Raw genomic sequence first — 13,684 nt, 5'->3', positions numbered from 1 at the left:
GAGCACACGCTCGAACACATAGCACATAGTGGAGCTCCCGTCACTCTCGGCCCCTCTGACCAGAGTCCGACCGGACCTCTTGTACCCCCATCTTTCTCCTTCTCGTTTGTAACCCCACTGCAAACTTTGAGCACCTAGGCTCAGGAATAAAGTCACCGACTGACTCAAACCGGACGTAGGGCACGTTGCCTGAACCAGTATAAGCCCTGTGTCATTAAGTGCTAGGCCACATCCGATCACAACGTACGGCAAAACTACAAATATTTACGTGTTGGTCACTTTCTGCACCGACACATAGCATCTTATGGAATATAGAAAATAAAAAATTAAACATAAAAAATAATCAAGTAAGGTAAAATAGAAAAATAGAAAATTAAAAAAGAAAAGAAAAATCACATGAAACGAAAAAGAAACAAAAATAATTTTTTTAAGAAACAAAATAAAAAATTAATAAGAACACGAAAGCAAAGAAAAATAAAATTAAAAAGAAATAAAAGAAACATAAAAATGAAAATGAAAAGAATAATAAAAACATATAAAAATAAATATAAATAAAAATGAAGCATGAAAACAAAAAAGAAAAGGGAAAAGAAAAGAAAAGAAAAGAAAAGAGAAAGAAAAAGAAAAAAGAAAAGAAATAAAACATACGTACCTACCTACCTGAACGAAAAAGAAAAAGAAAAGAAAAAGAAAAAAAAAAGAGAAAAAAGAAAACATACATACCTACCTACTGGACGCTACCGGAAATCCCGTGCCCAGCAGGCAGAGCGCGCTCGCTCGTGCATGCACCGCGTTTCTTGTTCATGTCGGACTCGAACAACCAATCTCCTCAGTCGGATTCCCGGCCAACATGGCCATAAGCCGGCGTCCCATCGATCGCGTTCTACGAATTCGTGTACGACTCGAACAACCAATCTCCTTAGTCGATTCATGTTCGCGACGACGATCGATATAAAGCCCGGTGTCCCATCGTCCCTGTCCCATACTCCCTCCCATCGATCATTAGCGAGCCATCAAGACCCTTTCCTCCTCAGCGCCTATCTCGAGAGCTTTCCTAGTTCCCTTCCCTGCAGCCAATCCAAGCGCACGCGCCACAGCGGTGATGGCGCTCCGCCGGTGGAAGCCTTTCTTCCCGGCGTTCGGCGCCATCGACACCGCCATCGAGGCCGCCACCGAGGGCTGTTCCCGGGACAAGTACCGCCAAGTGAGGAGCGACCTCGTGGAGATGCTCTGCGACTGCGATGCCGCGGGCAGCGACGACGACGTTCGAGCGGAGGGACTCTGCCGGCTGCTCGACAGGGCCATGGCCGAGGCGCTTCTGACGCTGCGGGCGGTCCCGGTCCCGGTGACGCCGACCATGCTGGCGGCCACCGACGTCGCCAAGGCCGTCGGTGGCTTGCTGAGGCACGAGGCCGGATGGGTGCGCGCCCTCGCGCGCGGCATCTTGGCCCAGTGGAGTTCGTCGATCGAAGCCGAAGCCGAAGGCGCCGCCTTGGACACGCTGTTGCAGATATTGTGTGAGCACGAGGTGGCCGCTCCAGTCACCGGAGGATGCGTCAGCAGCGGCGGCCCTGAGATGATAGTTCTTCAAGCAGATAGTATCAAGCAAGCCGCCAAGATCTCAGACTTGGAGTGCCCCAAGAAGATGCCTCCTGGCGTTTCCATTGCAGGCAGCGATCGCGTCAGGAACGAGCAGACAGGGGATGCGAAGCGCAAGCACCCAGGGCCAGGAGCAGGAGGCTGCTACCGAGAAGCTGATGACGTGAAGCGGCAACGCAAGGTCCCTGAGATGGTCGAGCACAGGCCGAGGGAGATGGAGTCGGCCATGAAGAGTAGAAGCCGAGTTAGCAGCTGGAGATCGACGGACGAGAGGCACTTCTCGACGTCGACGCGTCATAGGAGGGTTTAGGGCTGTGTGAGAATCCAGGGTTGTCCATCTTTTGACCTTGTTTATGCTTTTTTTCCCTGCTGATGATGTCAAGAAGTCAGCTGCTGTATTCTGAATGTGTAAAAATACTACAAACTCTTATTCTTGTTGAGCATGCATCCTGTTCGTTCATTTCTGATCAAAACCTTTATGCAACTGTTTTAATCAGCATGCATCGTCTTCATCAATCAGTAAGAAAAGATCCGAGAACCAGATTGGGATAATTGGATCCCACCGAGATCGTGTTCTTTCGCAATTGCAGCTTAGTATTTGTCCTTCTCTACTGATGGCAATGCCTCGACGATCAGATTTGAAGAACCCGTAGTAGCGGAAATAGGTTCGGCTGGAGGAGAACCTGTATCAGTCAGGATCTGAAGCCATGCATAAGGGTGGTTCGACTAATCTTTGCCAAGCACCGGAATGCCCAGATTACACAGCACTGATGATTCAAGTTAGGAAATCCAAGATCCTGCTTATAAACCACACAAATGCATTCTATGCTTATTCACTCTTCAGGTTTAGTAAACTGGGGTGCATTTTTCAGCTCATGTACAGTACAGGCGTGACAAATATCTTCAAACTCTAGAGACCTGTAGCGCCATCTTCTCCCAGGCTCGCACATAAACCTGTAGCGCACACTGCAAATTGGCCCATCTGCAATCAGCACGATAAAATAACCACAGCTCAAACTCCACAGAGAACATACTCACAAACTCACAACATTCTGACCATAACTCGGAATGCACAATTGATCGGAGTGGCTCTCTTTTATTCCCATTTTGCTAGCCAAGCACAATGCCGGATTTGAACCATTGGGCCATCCAAACACACTAGGCAAAGCTGAACAAAATAGTTCAGGCTCGGCCCTGGAGATCTCAATGCTTCTGAAGCATGTCCCTGAACCAGTAGGCCGACGCCTTCGGGTGCCGTTCGAGCGTGTTGAAGTCAACGTAGACGATGCCAAACTTGGACGAGTATCCAGACAGCCACTCGAAGTTGTCAAGGAGAGACCAGGCGAAGTAGCCAGCCACGTTTGCGCCCTGATCTATGGCTTTCTTCAGCTGGCTGATGTAGCTTCTGTAGAACCGCACCCTTGTGGCATCGCGCAGGTACTGGTCACGCGTCAAGTTTCCAGGCTGATCCATTCCTGGTAACACAGAAAAAAGATTGATATATGATTCCCTTGCTATGCAACGTGTTCATGTGAAACGTGGAATAAGAGATATGGAATTCTGTTGAGTACCATTCTCGGTTATGTAGACAGTTGGATTCCCATACTTCTCCTTGAGGTAGTTCACACATCCGTACATCCCCGTCGGGACGATGTAAAGCCAATTAGAATTTGCCTACATGTCCATGCATTGGTTAGCAAGGATTTATTTCAGTACTTTTGAATTTGTAGCTGATGGTAGCATAATAACGTTGAGAAAGAGTAAATGGAGGAACTGCATACCTGTGGCCCAATTGGTTTGCCATTGCGTGCAACTACAAAATTTATGGGACGAATGTTTAGGTTAGGTGAAAAAACATCTAATGCAAATATATTTATACAAAATATAGTGTTTAAGGCAAGAAACTCACAAACATATTGAACCTGCCAATCGGCAGAGTAGCTACTGGGCGTCTGCTGTACCAATTTCTGTCCCTTCATGTAGCTGGCTGTGTATTCATTGATACCAATGTAGTCTGCCGAGCCCTTGACCAACTTAGCTTGCTCAGGAGTGAACCTGGGCAGCCTCTCTTTCACAAGATCTTGCATTATCTGTGGATAATGTCCATTTATCAATGGATCAACAAACCTGCATCAGATGTAACAGTTAACTATAGTATCACTTGCAGTTTTCATTTATCAAAACTTAGGTTCTGACAGAGGATGTAGCCTACCAGCCAATGTGGAAGTCCCTAGCTCTTTGGGCCGCTGCTTGGTCATCAGGTGAGTTTGTAAGAGCTTCATACCAATTGAAGTCCAGGACTATTCCAACCTTACCCTTCTGAGAAGCCTATGTATTGAAAACATTATGCCACTCTTCCATCAGCAATTTTAAATCCAAGAAGTAATTGAGATTCGACAGGTATGTCCAACTATTTAGGAAAACAAGCTAGTGCATTTAGTGAAGAATAGAGTTATAAATAGGAAAGCATGTTGAGCATTGTTCCAAGCATATATGGACCCTGCCACGTTTCATTTAATTTAATAAAATAAAATTTTGGACCGCACACTTCATTGAATAAAATAACATCAGTGTAGCACTCCTAGTTTTATTTTCAGGGGAACTTTTGAGATCCTCAAGAAGAAATTACCTGATATTTTGCACGGTATCTTGCAACTGCAGCAGCATGTGCCAAGAGAAAATTATGGGCAACAATATAAGGTTCGGTTGCTGAATTCCCGCCGGCAGCACATTTGGTGCACCTTTGAGGAGGATTTGACCCCGTGTCATAGCCAAGTAGGGCTACTATCCTTGGCTCATTGAATGTAAACCAGTGCTTTACGCGATCGCCGTAGGTCTTAAAAATGAAGTCAGCATAGTCTGTAAACAGGTCCCTACAAAACAAATTGTATACATATATAAGTATAAAATACGTGCCTAGGCACGGTTATGAAAACATATACAAGTATAATCTGGTATTTCTATTTCTATATCCTGTGAAATTAGAGCTATAGCACGACACATTTAGCAAGGCTAACATATAATTTCTAGAGTGCTTCTGTGTTGTGTATTCTTCTTTTGGGAAAACACAGAAAGTTGAAACACATCCATAATATGACCAGATATAAACATCAATTAATTTTTAGACTGACTTACGCCATCTTAGCGCTTAACCACCCTCCATATTTCTTCTCAAGCGCAAGAGGAAGATCGTAGTGGTAAAGGTTGATGTAAGGAGTCATGCCTGCCCAGTTGTCAAGAAGGGACGTTCAGATATGTTTACATAGGTAATAGGTTCCAATGAACATCTCAGAGGTAGAAGTATCCAATTCCAACTTATGTATTACCTTTCTGAAGCAGATAGTTTATCAAATTATTGTAATATGCTACACCTTCTGGATTGACTTTCCCCTCGCCATCTACATAATCCAAAGATGCATCAGGCTATCAGCAGTAGTAACACCCAAAAACTCATGTTTGCGCTATCATGTTACAACTTAAGTCAAATTTATTTACCTGGGAAGATCCTGGACCATGAGATTGAAAACCGGTAGGCATCAAAATTCAAACTTTTCATGAGATCAACATCTTCCTGTAGAAGAACAAAAGAATTAATCATAAAGCCACCAAACTCTCTTATATCTCAGCGTAGATCGGTTTATCTACTTCTCATAGTCAGGTACCTTGTAGCGATGGTATTGATCCACTGCAACGTCTCCATTTTGATTCCCCGCAATATTTCCTGTTCATTGCAACAAAACAGAAATAGAAAATCTCAATGAGGCCACAGTGCAACACTGCAACAAGCTGAATAGTTGACCAAGTTAATGAGAATCAAAGATGCATAGATCTCAATGAATGTTTGGGGCACAATCAACATCAGATTAATTGTTGTCCGACATTCCGTAGTTGGTTTATAGATTTTTGCCTAGACCCATCTCTTGCACCCCACTCCCAATAACGTCAAGTACTCATCTAATCAAGTAGCCACTTGCTCTAATTGTCTCACATTCGGAGATCCAATCCAACCCGTAATCAACGCCTGTTTAGCTATGGTAATTCAGACGCGCGGTTGTTGCAACACTGATACGGCAACTGACGTGGGTGGATACTGGATAACCAGTACCTGGATCCATGCTTCCTAGGACTACCCCGCTTACGCATCAGATTTCCTCACTCCCGTGCCAGGCTGCCAGCCGAAGCAGTCAAGCAGAGTTGAGCGTAGCACACAGTGATGAAGCGAAGCGAAGCAGTACCTGAGACGTGCGCGAATGAATCCCAGATGGAGGGCCCCCGGCCGTTGGTGGACGCGGCGCCCTCGACCTGGTACGCCGACGTCGCCGTCCCGAACACGAACCCCTTGGGGAACGACGCGCGGCTCAGCCCACCCAGCCAGTTGGCGCCCTTCGCCCCAGCGGCGCAGACACCGCCGCCGCCGCCGCTGGCGACCAGCAGCGCGAGCAGCACCGCCCACCGAGCGTCCATCTCGCTCCGCGCGCGCGCGCGGCCGCCGGCGGTCGACCGCGGCAGTGGCAGCTCGCAGTTCGCTCACACCCCCACCGGCGTCACCGCGTCAGCCAGCACAGCACAGTAGCAGAGGCGCAGCAGGCCTTGAGCGCTAGACTGTGCTGGCGCACTAGCTTTTGTGTCCCTATTTGTTGCTGCTCACGTCGCCTCTCATCATTTAGTGGTGTCGCGTGTCGCCTGTCGCCTGTCGGTGCGGTGGATCGAGGCATCTCTGTGCGTGGGGCCCGGCACGCGCACGACCGGAGCCGGTGATTACCTCGCGTTGCCGGGTGGGCCGCGCTTGTCTCCTGCCGTCCTCGGCTGTTCGATTGATGAAGCGTTAGTGCCGGGAATGGCGGGCGGTTCACGACGCATGTCGGTTTTCGGTGTATGGCGTGTCGCTATCCTTTTCTCAGGGAATCGGGGCGGCGCGGCGCGCCGCATGCATCTGCGCATGTGCAGGGAGGCGTCCCGTTCGTCGGTGCGGCTGGCCACGGACAACGGTACGTTCCCCGAAGGATCGAACGTGTCCTGGTGCGCGCGTTGCTCAACTGGCTGTTTTGCATGGTGACAAAACAGGCGGTTGTCGTGCAGCCATCGAGCAATCATTCGCGCGTGTTCCGTTTTAATCATCGGCCACTTTGGAGTACTTATATTAATCCATTGGAGCGAGGTAAGAGCAACTAGGAGGCTATTAGCAGACGACTGCATGTCGATATGGAGGGGGAAAAAAGAAAGAAAAGAAAGGTGAGCTATAAGTTTGTGTGGCTAGCTGAAATATAGAAACCAAGAAACTATGTAAGAGAAAATATATGCTATAAATAACAGAAATGATATACAACACACATGTGTTTTAGCAAAACGAACACATGGATTTTTTTGGCCTCCTCCAGCCGCTGCTCGTAGATGTCCAGCAGCTTCTCCAGGTCCTTCTTCCTCTGCTCGAACAACTTCAGCATCTCCTCCTCCTTCTGCGGGCTCACCTAGCTCTGGCTCGCCGCCGGCTGCTGCGACCCGGCCACACCGCGCTTGCCGTTGGACGCGTCGGCTACCCACGGCGACGTCCCTGGCGTTGAACCCGCTGCCGGTGCCGGTGCCGGTGCCGGTGTCGTTGTTGTCGTTCTGCTGCCTGGGCAGGGTGGGCGGCAGGATGGCGAGGCTGTAGACCATCTCGGCGCTGGGCGAGTCGAAGCTCTACGCCTTCGTCGGCAGCCACTGCTCGATGGACGCACGCTCCAGAGCGCCCGTGCCGATCAGGTCTGGGTTGCCCTGCTTCGCGTCCGCGTGCGGCCATGGCAGTGGTGGTGGCGGCGGCAGCGGCGACGACGACGGATCTGTGATTTGTCCTTTCATAGAAAAAAAAAGTGATATGTGATCTGTGGAGGCTAGAGGTAGAAGAAGGGTGTAAGCTGTTGGATCTTAATCCTATGGTGCAAAAAAAATTCATGTGTTGAAACTGCATAAAACACATGGTTATTTAGTAGACATAAATAAAACAACTACTATATAAGAGGGTGTTTGGCGGGGCTCTTTCTGATGGGCTCCTTCGAAGAAGCCATAAATTGTGACTCCTCCAAACCGGCTCCGGCTCGGCTCCTCCAACAAAACGTTTGGCAGGCCTCCTTCGGATGAGCCGAAGCCGGAGCCGAGGAAGAACCCTGCCAAACAGGCCCTAAGTTACTAATGAGTGAGCTGTAAGGAACCATACTGCTAACTAAAGGCTGTATTATGCTCTAATAGGCTATGGAACATACATCGACGTCATGAATAGTACTACGCAGATATCACTGACGAAAGGTAATCTAGCTAAGCGAGAGTATTGTTGCTTTTATCACAGGAATGAAACAATTAAGCATATGCTTTTCAAATATCGATTTGCTCGTGCTACCTGGGTAGTTGTGCACGTAGCTACAGGCCTTCTTCAACCTTGTAGTGTACCTAACATGTTTGAAAGTTGGTTATGACGTTTAAGTAAGGACTTTATACTGCTAGTCATGTTGGGAGCTGGTGCCATTTATTGGTTGCTTTGGTTATACATGAAATATATAAATTTTTTTAAAGAAAAGGTGTTTCTGACTGCAGGTTATCTATACTACAGAGATTGGTTTCCTAGGATTTTTATTGTGGTGGTCTGTCTATAGTTAGCAAAGGTGGCCAAGTAATGTATTTTTTTGCAAGCACATGGGTGACGATATCGTCTTGATTAATACTAGTATGTTTGTATTTTTTTTTTTAATATTACAAGCCATGTGCATCCTGGTATGCAGAGGTCGAGAGTGCTTTCAAGATACTCGAGGGGATGATCTTGAATCATAATAAAAGCTCCCTTTATCGAAAAAAGATATCACTATGATATTTTTTTTAATCATAGTACTATGCAGATATTTATATACACACACTCAATTATATGAATGCATAAATCTCGAGATTGACGAAGCCATATATGTACACGTTCACCCCTATGTATGCTGACACACACACCTTCGAAATACTGATCCGGCAGATCTCAAACACCTTCGAAATACAACACCCTACCACCACCCTTCCCTATGAACACCTCTGAAATACTGTGACTGGGTTGCTAGATCTCGACATTGATGAATATTGAGACTGAGAAAGTCACCATAGACGTCTCGCTATTGACGTGCACGTGGACAACCACGTCGACAACCACTAAAAGAACAACATCGACTACTACTGAAAGAATAACAAGCGTTAACAATTATTACATTGTGTAGTGTAAATTTCATATAAGTTTGTGTAAGTTTGTATTCAACCTACTTGCAAAATCTGTTATGTGGTCGAAGATATGCATCAAAGACTGAAAAATCAAGTATGGTAGGCACACAGAATTAGTCACATTGATACGATATGTCCCTCTTGGTCTTGGGAGACGCAGCATGTATTCAAAATGAACATGTTGCTGGTGTCCACAACAAATTATTAAGCCGGATAAAGTATCCACAAACAGTGAAGACGGATGATAGCAGAAAACACAAGGATCCAGACAGATAAAACACAATTAGCATGGAACGCGCAAATTGGTTTTCCGTTTATCATCTTTTACTCCCATTTTGCACTGAGCTAGTTTACAACTTTTGGTAGAATAATATGGCCAGCTAATTAAATGGAACTGTAACTACTTCAGGCTTGGTCGTTAGAGGCTCAGTGTTTCTGAAGCATGTCTCTGAACCAGTAGGCTGACGCCTTGGGGTGTCGTTCGAGCTTGGGCGTGCTGAGGTTGACGTAGACGATTCCAAACTTGGACGTGTAACCTGACTGCCACTCGAAGTTGTCACGGAGAGACCAAGCGAAGTAGCCAGCCACGTTTGCACCGTCATCAATGGCTTTCTTCAGCTCAGCGAGGTAGCCTTTGTAGAATTGCACCCTTGTGGTGTCGTGCAAGTACTGCTCACGGGTCAAGTTTCCAGGCTGATCCATTCCTGGTAACATAGAAACAAGATTGGTATATGTATCCCTTGATATGCAACGCATTTCATGTGAAATGTGCAATGGTGAGATGTGAGACTGTACTAATGAGTACCGTTCTCAGTTATGAAAACTGTTGGATTTCCATACTTCTGCTTCAGATAGTTCACACAACCATGCATCCCCGTTGGGACAATGTAAAGCCAATTTGAATTCGCCTGATATTGAAAAGCTAATCAGGATTTCACAAACTAGCGAGTTATTTCTTAATTCACCAGCACTGAGCCACTGATGGCATGTAATGTGTACTGTGTAGTACTCCCTCCATTCCAAATTATAAGTCATTTCAACTTTCTTGGAGAGTCAAAGAATCTTAAGTTTGACCAAAATTATAGAAAGAATTACAAAGATTTATTACATCACGTATGTATACTATGAAAATATAATTAATGAAAAATCTAATGATACTTATTTGATTTCATAAATGTTATTATTTTATTATATAAATTCGGTCAAACTTGAGATGTTTTGACTTTTCAAGAAAGTTGGAATGACTTATAATTTGGAACGAAGGGAGTACTAGTTTACTAGATGATGTTTGCAAATGCTGAAGTGAATAAGAACTACATACCTGTGGTCCAATTGGTTTGCCGTTCCGTTCTACTGCATAATTTAGGGGACGAATGCTCAGGTGAAAAATATCTAAATTTAGGTAAAACTTGGGTTTGAGGCAAGAACTCACAAGCATATTGAACCTGCCAATCAGCTGAGTAGCTAGTAGGCTTCTGCTGGAGCAATTTCTGGCCTTTGATGTAGCTAGCTGTGTATTGATTGATCCCAATGTAATCCGCTGAGCCCTTCACCAATTTAGCTTGCTCAGGAGTAAACTTGGGTAGCCAGCCTCTCTTTCACAATATCTTGCATCGTCTGTGGATAATGTCCATTTATTAATGGATCAACAAACCTGCATCAAATGCAATTATTGATGATATTAGAACTTGTACTATCCTTACATGAAAACTCAGGTCTTGACAAAGGATACTTGCATAGCTTACCAACCAACATGGAAATCCCTTGCTCTTTGAGCCGCTGCTTGGTCTTCAGTTGAGTTTGTGAGAGCTTCGTACCAATTGAAGTCCGGAACTATTCCAACCTTTCCTTTCTGAGCAGTACACTTCGAAAATTTTATTTTATCAGCAATTTAAACCAGAAAATGTTAATTATTACATATATAGCAAATTGGACAGGCTAGCTATTGCATGCCTTTTGCGGTTTACATGACCAATTAGTTATGGAAGGAATCTGTTGCATTTTTTGAGTGAGGAATAGAATTGAAAAATTATAAAGTATGTTGAACATCGTTCCAAAGCATATAGACCCGCAACATTTCATTTCTTAAAATTTACTTTTGGACTGCACACTTCATGTAGTAAAATAAGATCAGATTTTGTACTGTACTCCAGATTACTGATTACTAACATAGCACTTCAAGAACAGATCTATAAGATTTTTTGTCCAGGGTAATTCTATGAGATATTAAGTAGAACATACCTGATACTTATTACGGTATCTTGCCACTGCAGCAGCATGTGACAACAGAAAATTATGAGCGACGATATAAGGTTCCGTTGCTGAATTCCCACCAGCAGCACATTTGGTACACCTTTGAGGAGGAATCGACCCACCATCATAACCAAGTAGTGCTACTATCCTTGGCTCTTTGAATGTAAACCAATGCTTTACACGATCGCCAAAAGTCTTAAAACAGAAGTCGGCAAAGTCTGTGAATAGTTCCCTACAAAACATTATATAGAAATGTAAATAAAATCTGTTTTTTCTCCCTGCTAATTTTTTTAAAATAATTTTTTCTCCCTGGTAAGACTTGTGATACGAGGGATATAGCATGTCACATTTTGCAAGGATAAAATAAATTAAACAGAGTGCATCTATACATTGTGCAGTCTTCTTTTGGGAAAATATAGAAACACTTTCATATTCATAATTATCTATTTGTAGGGATTAGGACGCTAGGAGTCACATTTAAGACTCAGTAACAAATCTCAGCACATGAACGGATAGAAATTTAATTAATTTTAGACTGACTTACGCCATCTTGGGGTTTAACCATCCTCCATATTTGTTCTGAAGTGCAAGAGGAAGATCGGAGTGGTAAAGATTGGCGTATGGAGTAATGCCTGCTCAGTTTTCAAGGAGACATTCAAACATGAGCGAATGTGGGTTCCAACCGAAGCCTCAGATGTCGAATTTGCTCCAACTTGAGCTTGTACCTTTCTGAAGCAGGTAGTTTATCAAATTGTTGTAATAGGCAACACCTTCTGGATTGACTCTTCCCTCACCATCTACATAAACCAAAGATGCGTCACCACCGTTGTTAAACCTAAAAGAACTTGTGCTCCTAGTCGACTACCATGGAAATCTTTCTCTCCCCCCCCCCCCCCCCCCCCCCCCCCCCCCCCCCCGCCCCCCCAAAAAAAACAGTACAACTTAGCTCAGATTTATGTACCTGGGAAGATCCTGGACCATGAGATTGAGAAGCAGTAGGCATCAAAATTCAAACTTTTCATGAGGTCAACATCTCCCTGCTGCATGACAAAAGGACTAAGTATATATAAGGCTAACTAACAAACTTTCTTTTACTTCAAATTTCACCAGCATAAAACCTAGATCGATTCTAGCATTTACTACATCTCATTTGCCATATAGCGATGATATTGATCCACTGCGACGTCTGCAGTCTGATTCCCTACAATGTTTCCTGTTGATTGCAACACAAAACAGAGGCCGTCAATGAAACAGGAAACTTCAGTCGTTGCAGCAGACAACAAGGCACCGCTCCCGAGTCTGGCGGGTCGAGTACAGAGAGGGCCATTTCGTGCGCCTGCGCATCAGGCTCTGGCAGTTGCAGCAGACTACACTAGTCGAGGCCGAGCTTGCTAGCGTAGGGAGGGACGGGGCAAGCCGGGCACGCACAGCTGAATCTGAATGTACTCCAAGCGAGAGGTGATTGCTACCGCACCTGGGGTGTGCACGAATGGGTTCCAGGTGGAGGGGCCGCGGCCGTTGGTGGACGCGGCGCCCTCGACCTGGTACGCCGACGTCGCGGTCCCGAACACGAAGCCCCTGGGAAACGCCGCCCAGCCAGCTCGCTCCTCCCCCCGCCGCTGCACCCGCACCTGCATGCGCGCCGCCGCCCACCGGGCAACAACCATCTCTTCTCCCCTGCCGCACAGAGCAAGCAACTCTCACTCTGTTTGCCCACTAGCTCCGGACTCCTGGTAACGGTTGGGTGGCAGTAGCAGCACTATTGCTCCTGCAGTCCTGCTAAGCTAGGGTCGTCACCACTCCAGTCCCCGGCGCGGCATCTTTTTGATGTGAACTTGGCCGTGCACGCACCCGAGTTTCGACGATATCCTCTTCCTGACTACGACGGGCCGACACGGCTGGTGCGGGCAGCGATTAACTTATCCAAGCGCATGGCTCGTGCGCGTCTACTTTCCTTGGAGGCTTGGATTGTTTACGGGTCGCCCTGTCGGTTTCAGTGGCTGGCGCGATCCTCTTCCTCCTTTTTTTTATTTGATGGGCCGGCGCGCCCCGTGGTGGTCTGCGGGAGTATGTCGCGGTGCGGGCTGTCTACAGTCTACTGTCTTGTTGACCGGTGAAACAGCACGTCGTGCGGACGGACTTGAATTATTTGGCTTGGCCTTGTTTAGATTGCAAATTTTTGTAATTTGGACATTGTAGCATGTTTTGTTTGTATTTAACAAATTTTGTCCGATCATGGACTAACTAGGCTCAAAAGATTTGTCTCGTGATTTACAATCAAACTGTGCAATTAGTTTTTTTTTATCTACATTTAATGTTCCATGCATGCGTCCAAAAATTGATGTGCTGGAGAAAGAGTGAAAAAACTTAGAATTTTGATGCTATCTAAACAAGGCCTGGATATCGAAGATTTCGTTGTGCTGCTACTGCAGGCTGCAGCTGCTAACTTGGGTGTACTCGTGCTGCCACATCGGAAGAACGTGGCCATGTGGGGAAGCGATCTGGACTCTTGCGTTTCCAGCGACCGCTGGATCAAGCACATTTGTTCGAAATCGAAATGGAACCGCTCCTGACATCCCGTTGAAGGTCACGGCCGGCCTCACGGAGC

The 13,684-nt window shown here is 45.9% G+C and overlaps 2 protein-coding genes and 1 pseudogene across 2 annotated transcripts; 1 reads left to right on the top strand and 2 right to left on the bottom strand.

The window, feature by feature from the left end:
* The first annotated feature begins 607 nt into the window (after nt 1-607).
* LOC136521298 (uncharacterized) lies at nt 608-2,526 on the top strand. Its single transcript, XM_066515011.1, has one exon. It carries the CDS (start codon nt 1,103-1,105, stop codon nt 1,907-1,909), a length of 807 nt encoding a protein of 268 aa, XP_066371108.1. The 5' UTR covers nt 608-1,102; the 3' UTR covers nt 1,910-2,526.
* A 149-nt stretch (nt 2,527-2,675) lies between these two features.
* LOC136521283 (beta-glucosidase 7) lies at nt 2,676-6,235 on the bottom strand. The gene is made up of 11 exons (XM_066514993.1): nt 5,835-6,235; nt 5,262-5,320; nt 5,095-5,170; nt 4,926-4,997; nt 4,735-4,822; nt 4,229-4,472; nt 3,812-3,927; nt 3,509-3,726; nt 3,381-3,412; nt 3,171-3,273; nt 2,676-3,074 (listed from the first exon to the last, which is right to left on the bottom strand). Exons 1-11 carry the CDS (start codon nt 6,061-6,063, stop codon nt 2,803-2,805), a joined length of 1,509 nt encoding a protein of 502 aa, XP_066371090.1. The 5' UTR covers nt 6,064-6,235; the 3' UTR covers nt 2,676-2,802.
* A 2,760-nt stretch (nt 6,236-8,995) lies between these two features.
* LOC136521291 (beta-glucosidase 7-like) lies at nt 8,996-12,942 on the bottom strand (annotated as a pseudogene).
* Between the last annotated feature and the right edge of the window lie 742 nt (nt 12,943-13,684).

This window comes from Miscanthus floridulus, chromosome 2 (genome assembly GCF_019320115.1).
Source record: "Miscanthus floridulus cultivar M001 chromosome 2, ASM1932011v1, whole genome shotgun sequence".
Classification (NCBI taxonomy): domain Eukaryota; kingdom Viridiplantae; phylum Streptophyta; class Magnoliopsida; order Poales; family Poaceae; genus Miscanthus; species Miscanthus floridulus.
Note: the sequence above shows the minus strand (reverse complement) of the source record. Positions and strands in the feature narration are given on the sequence as shown.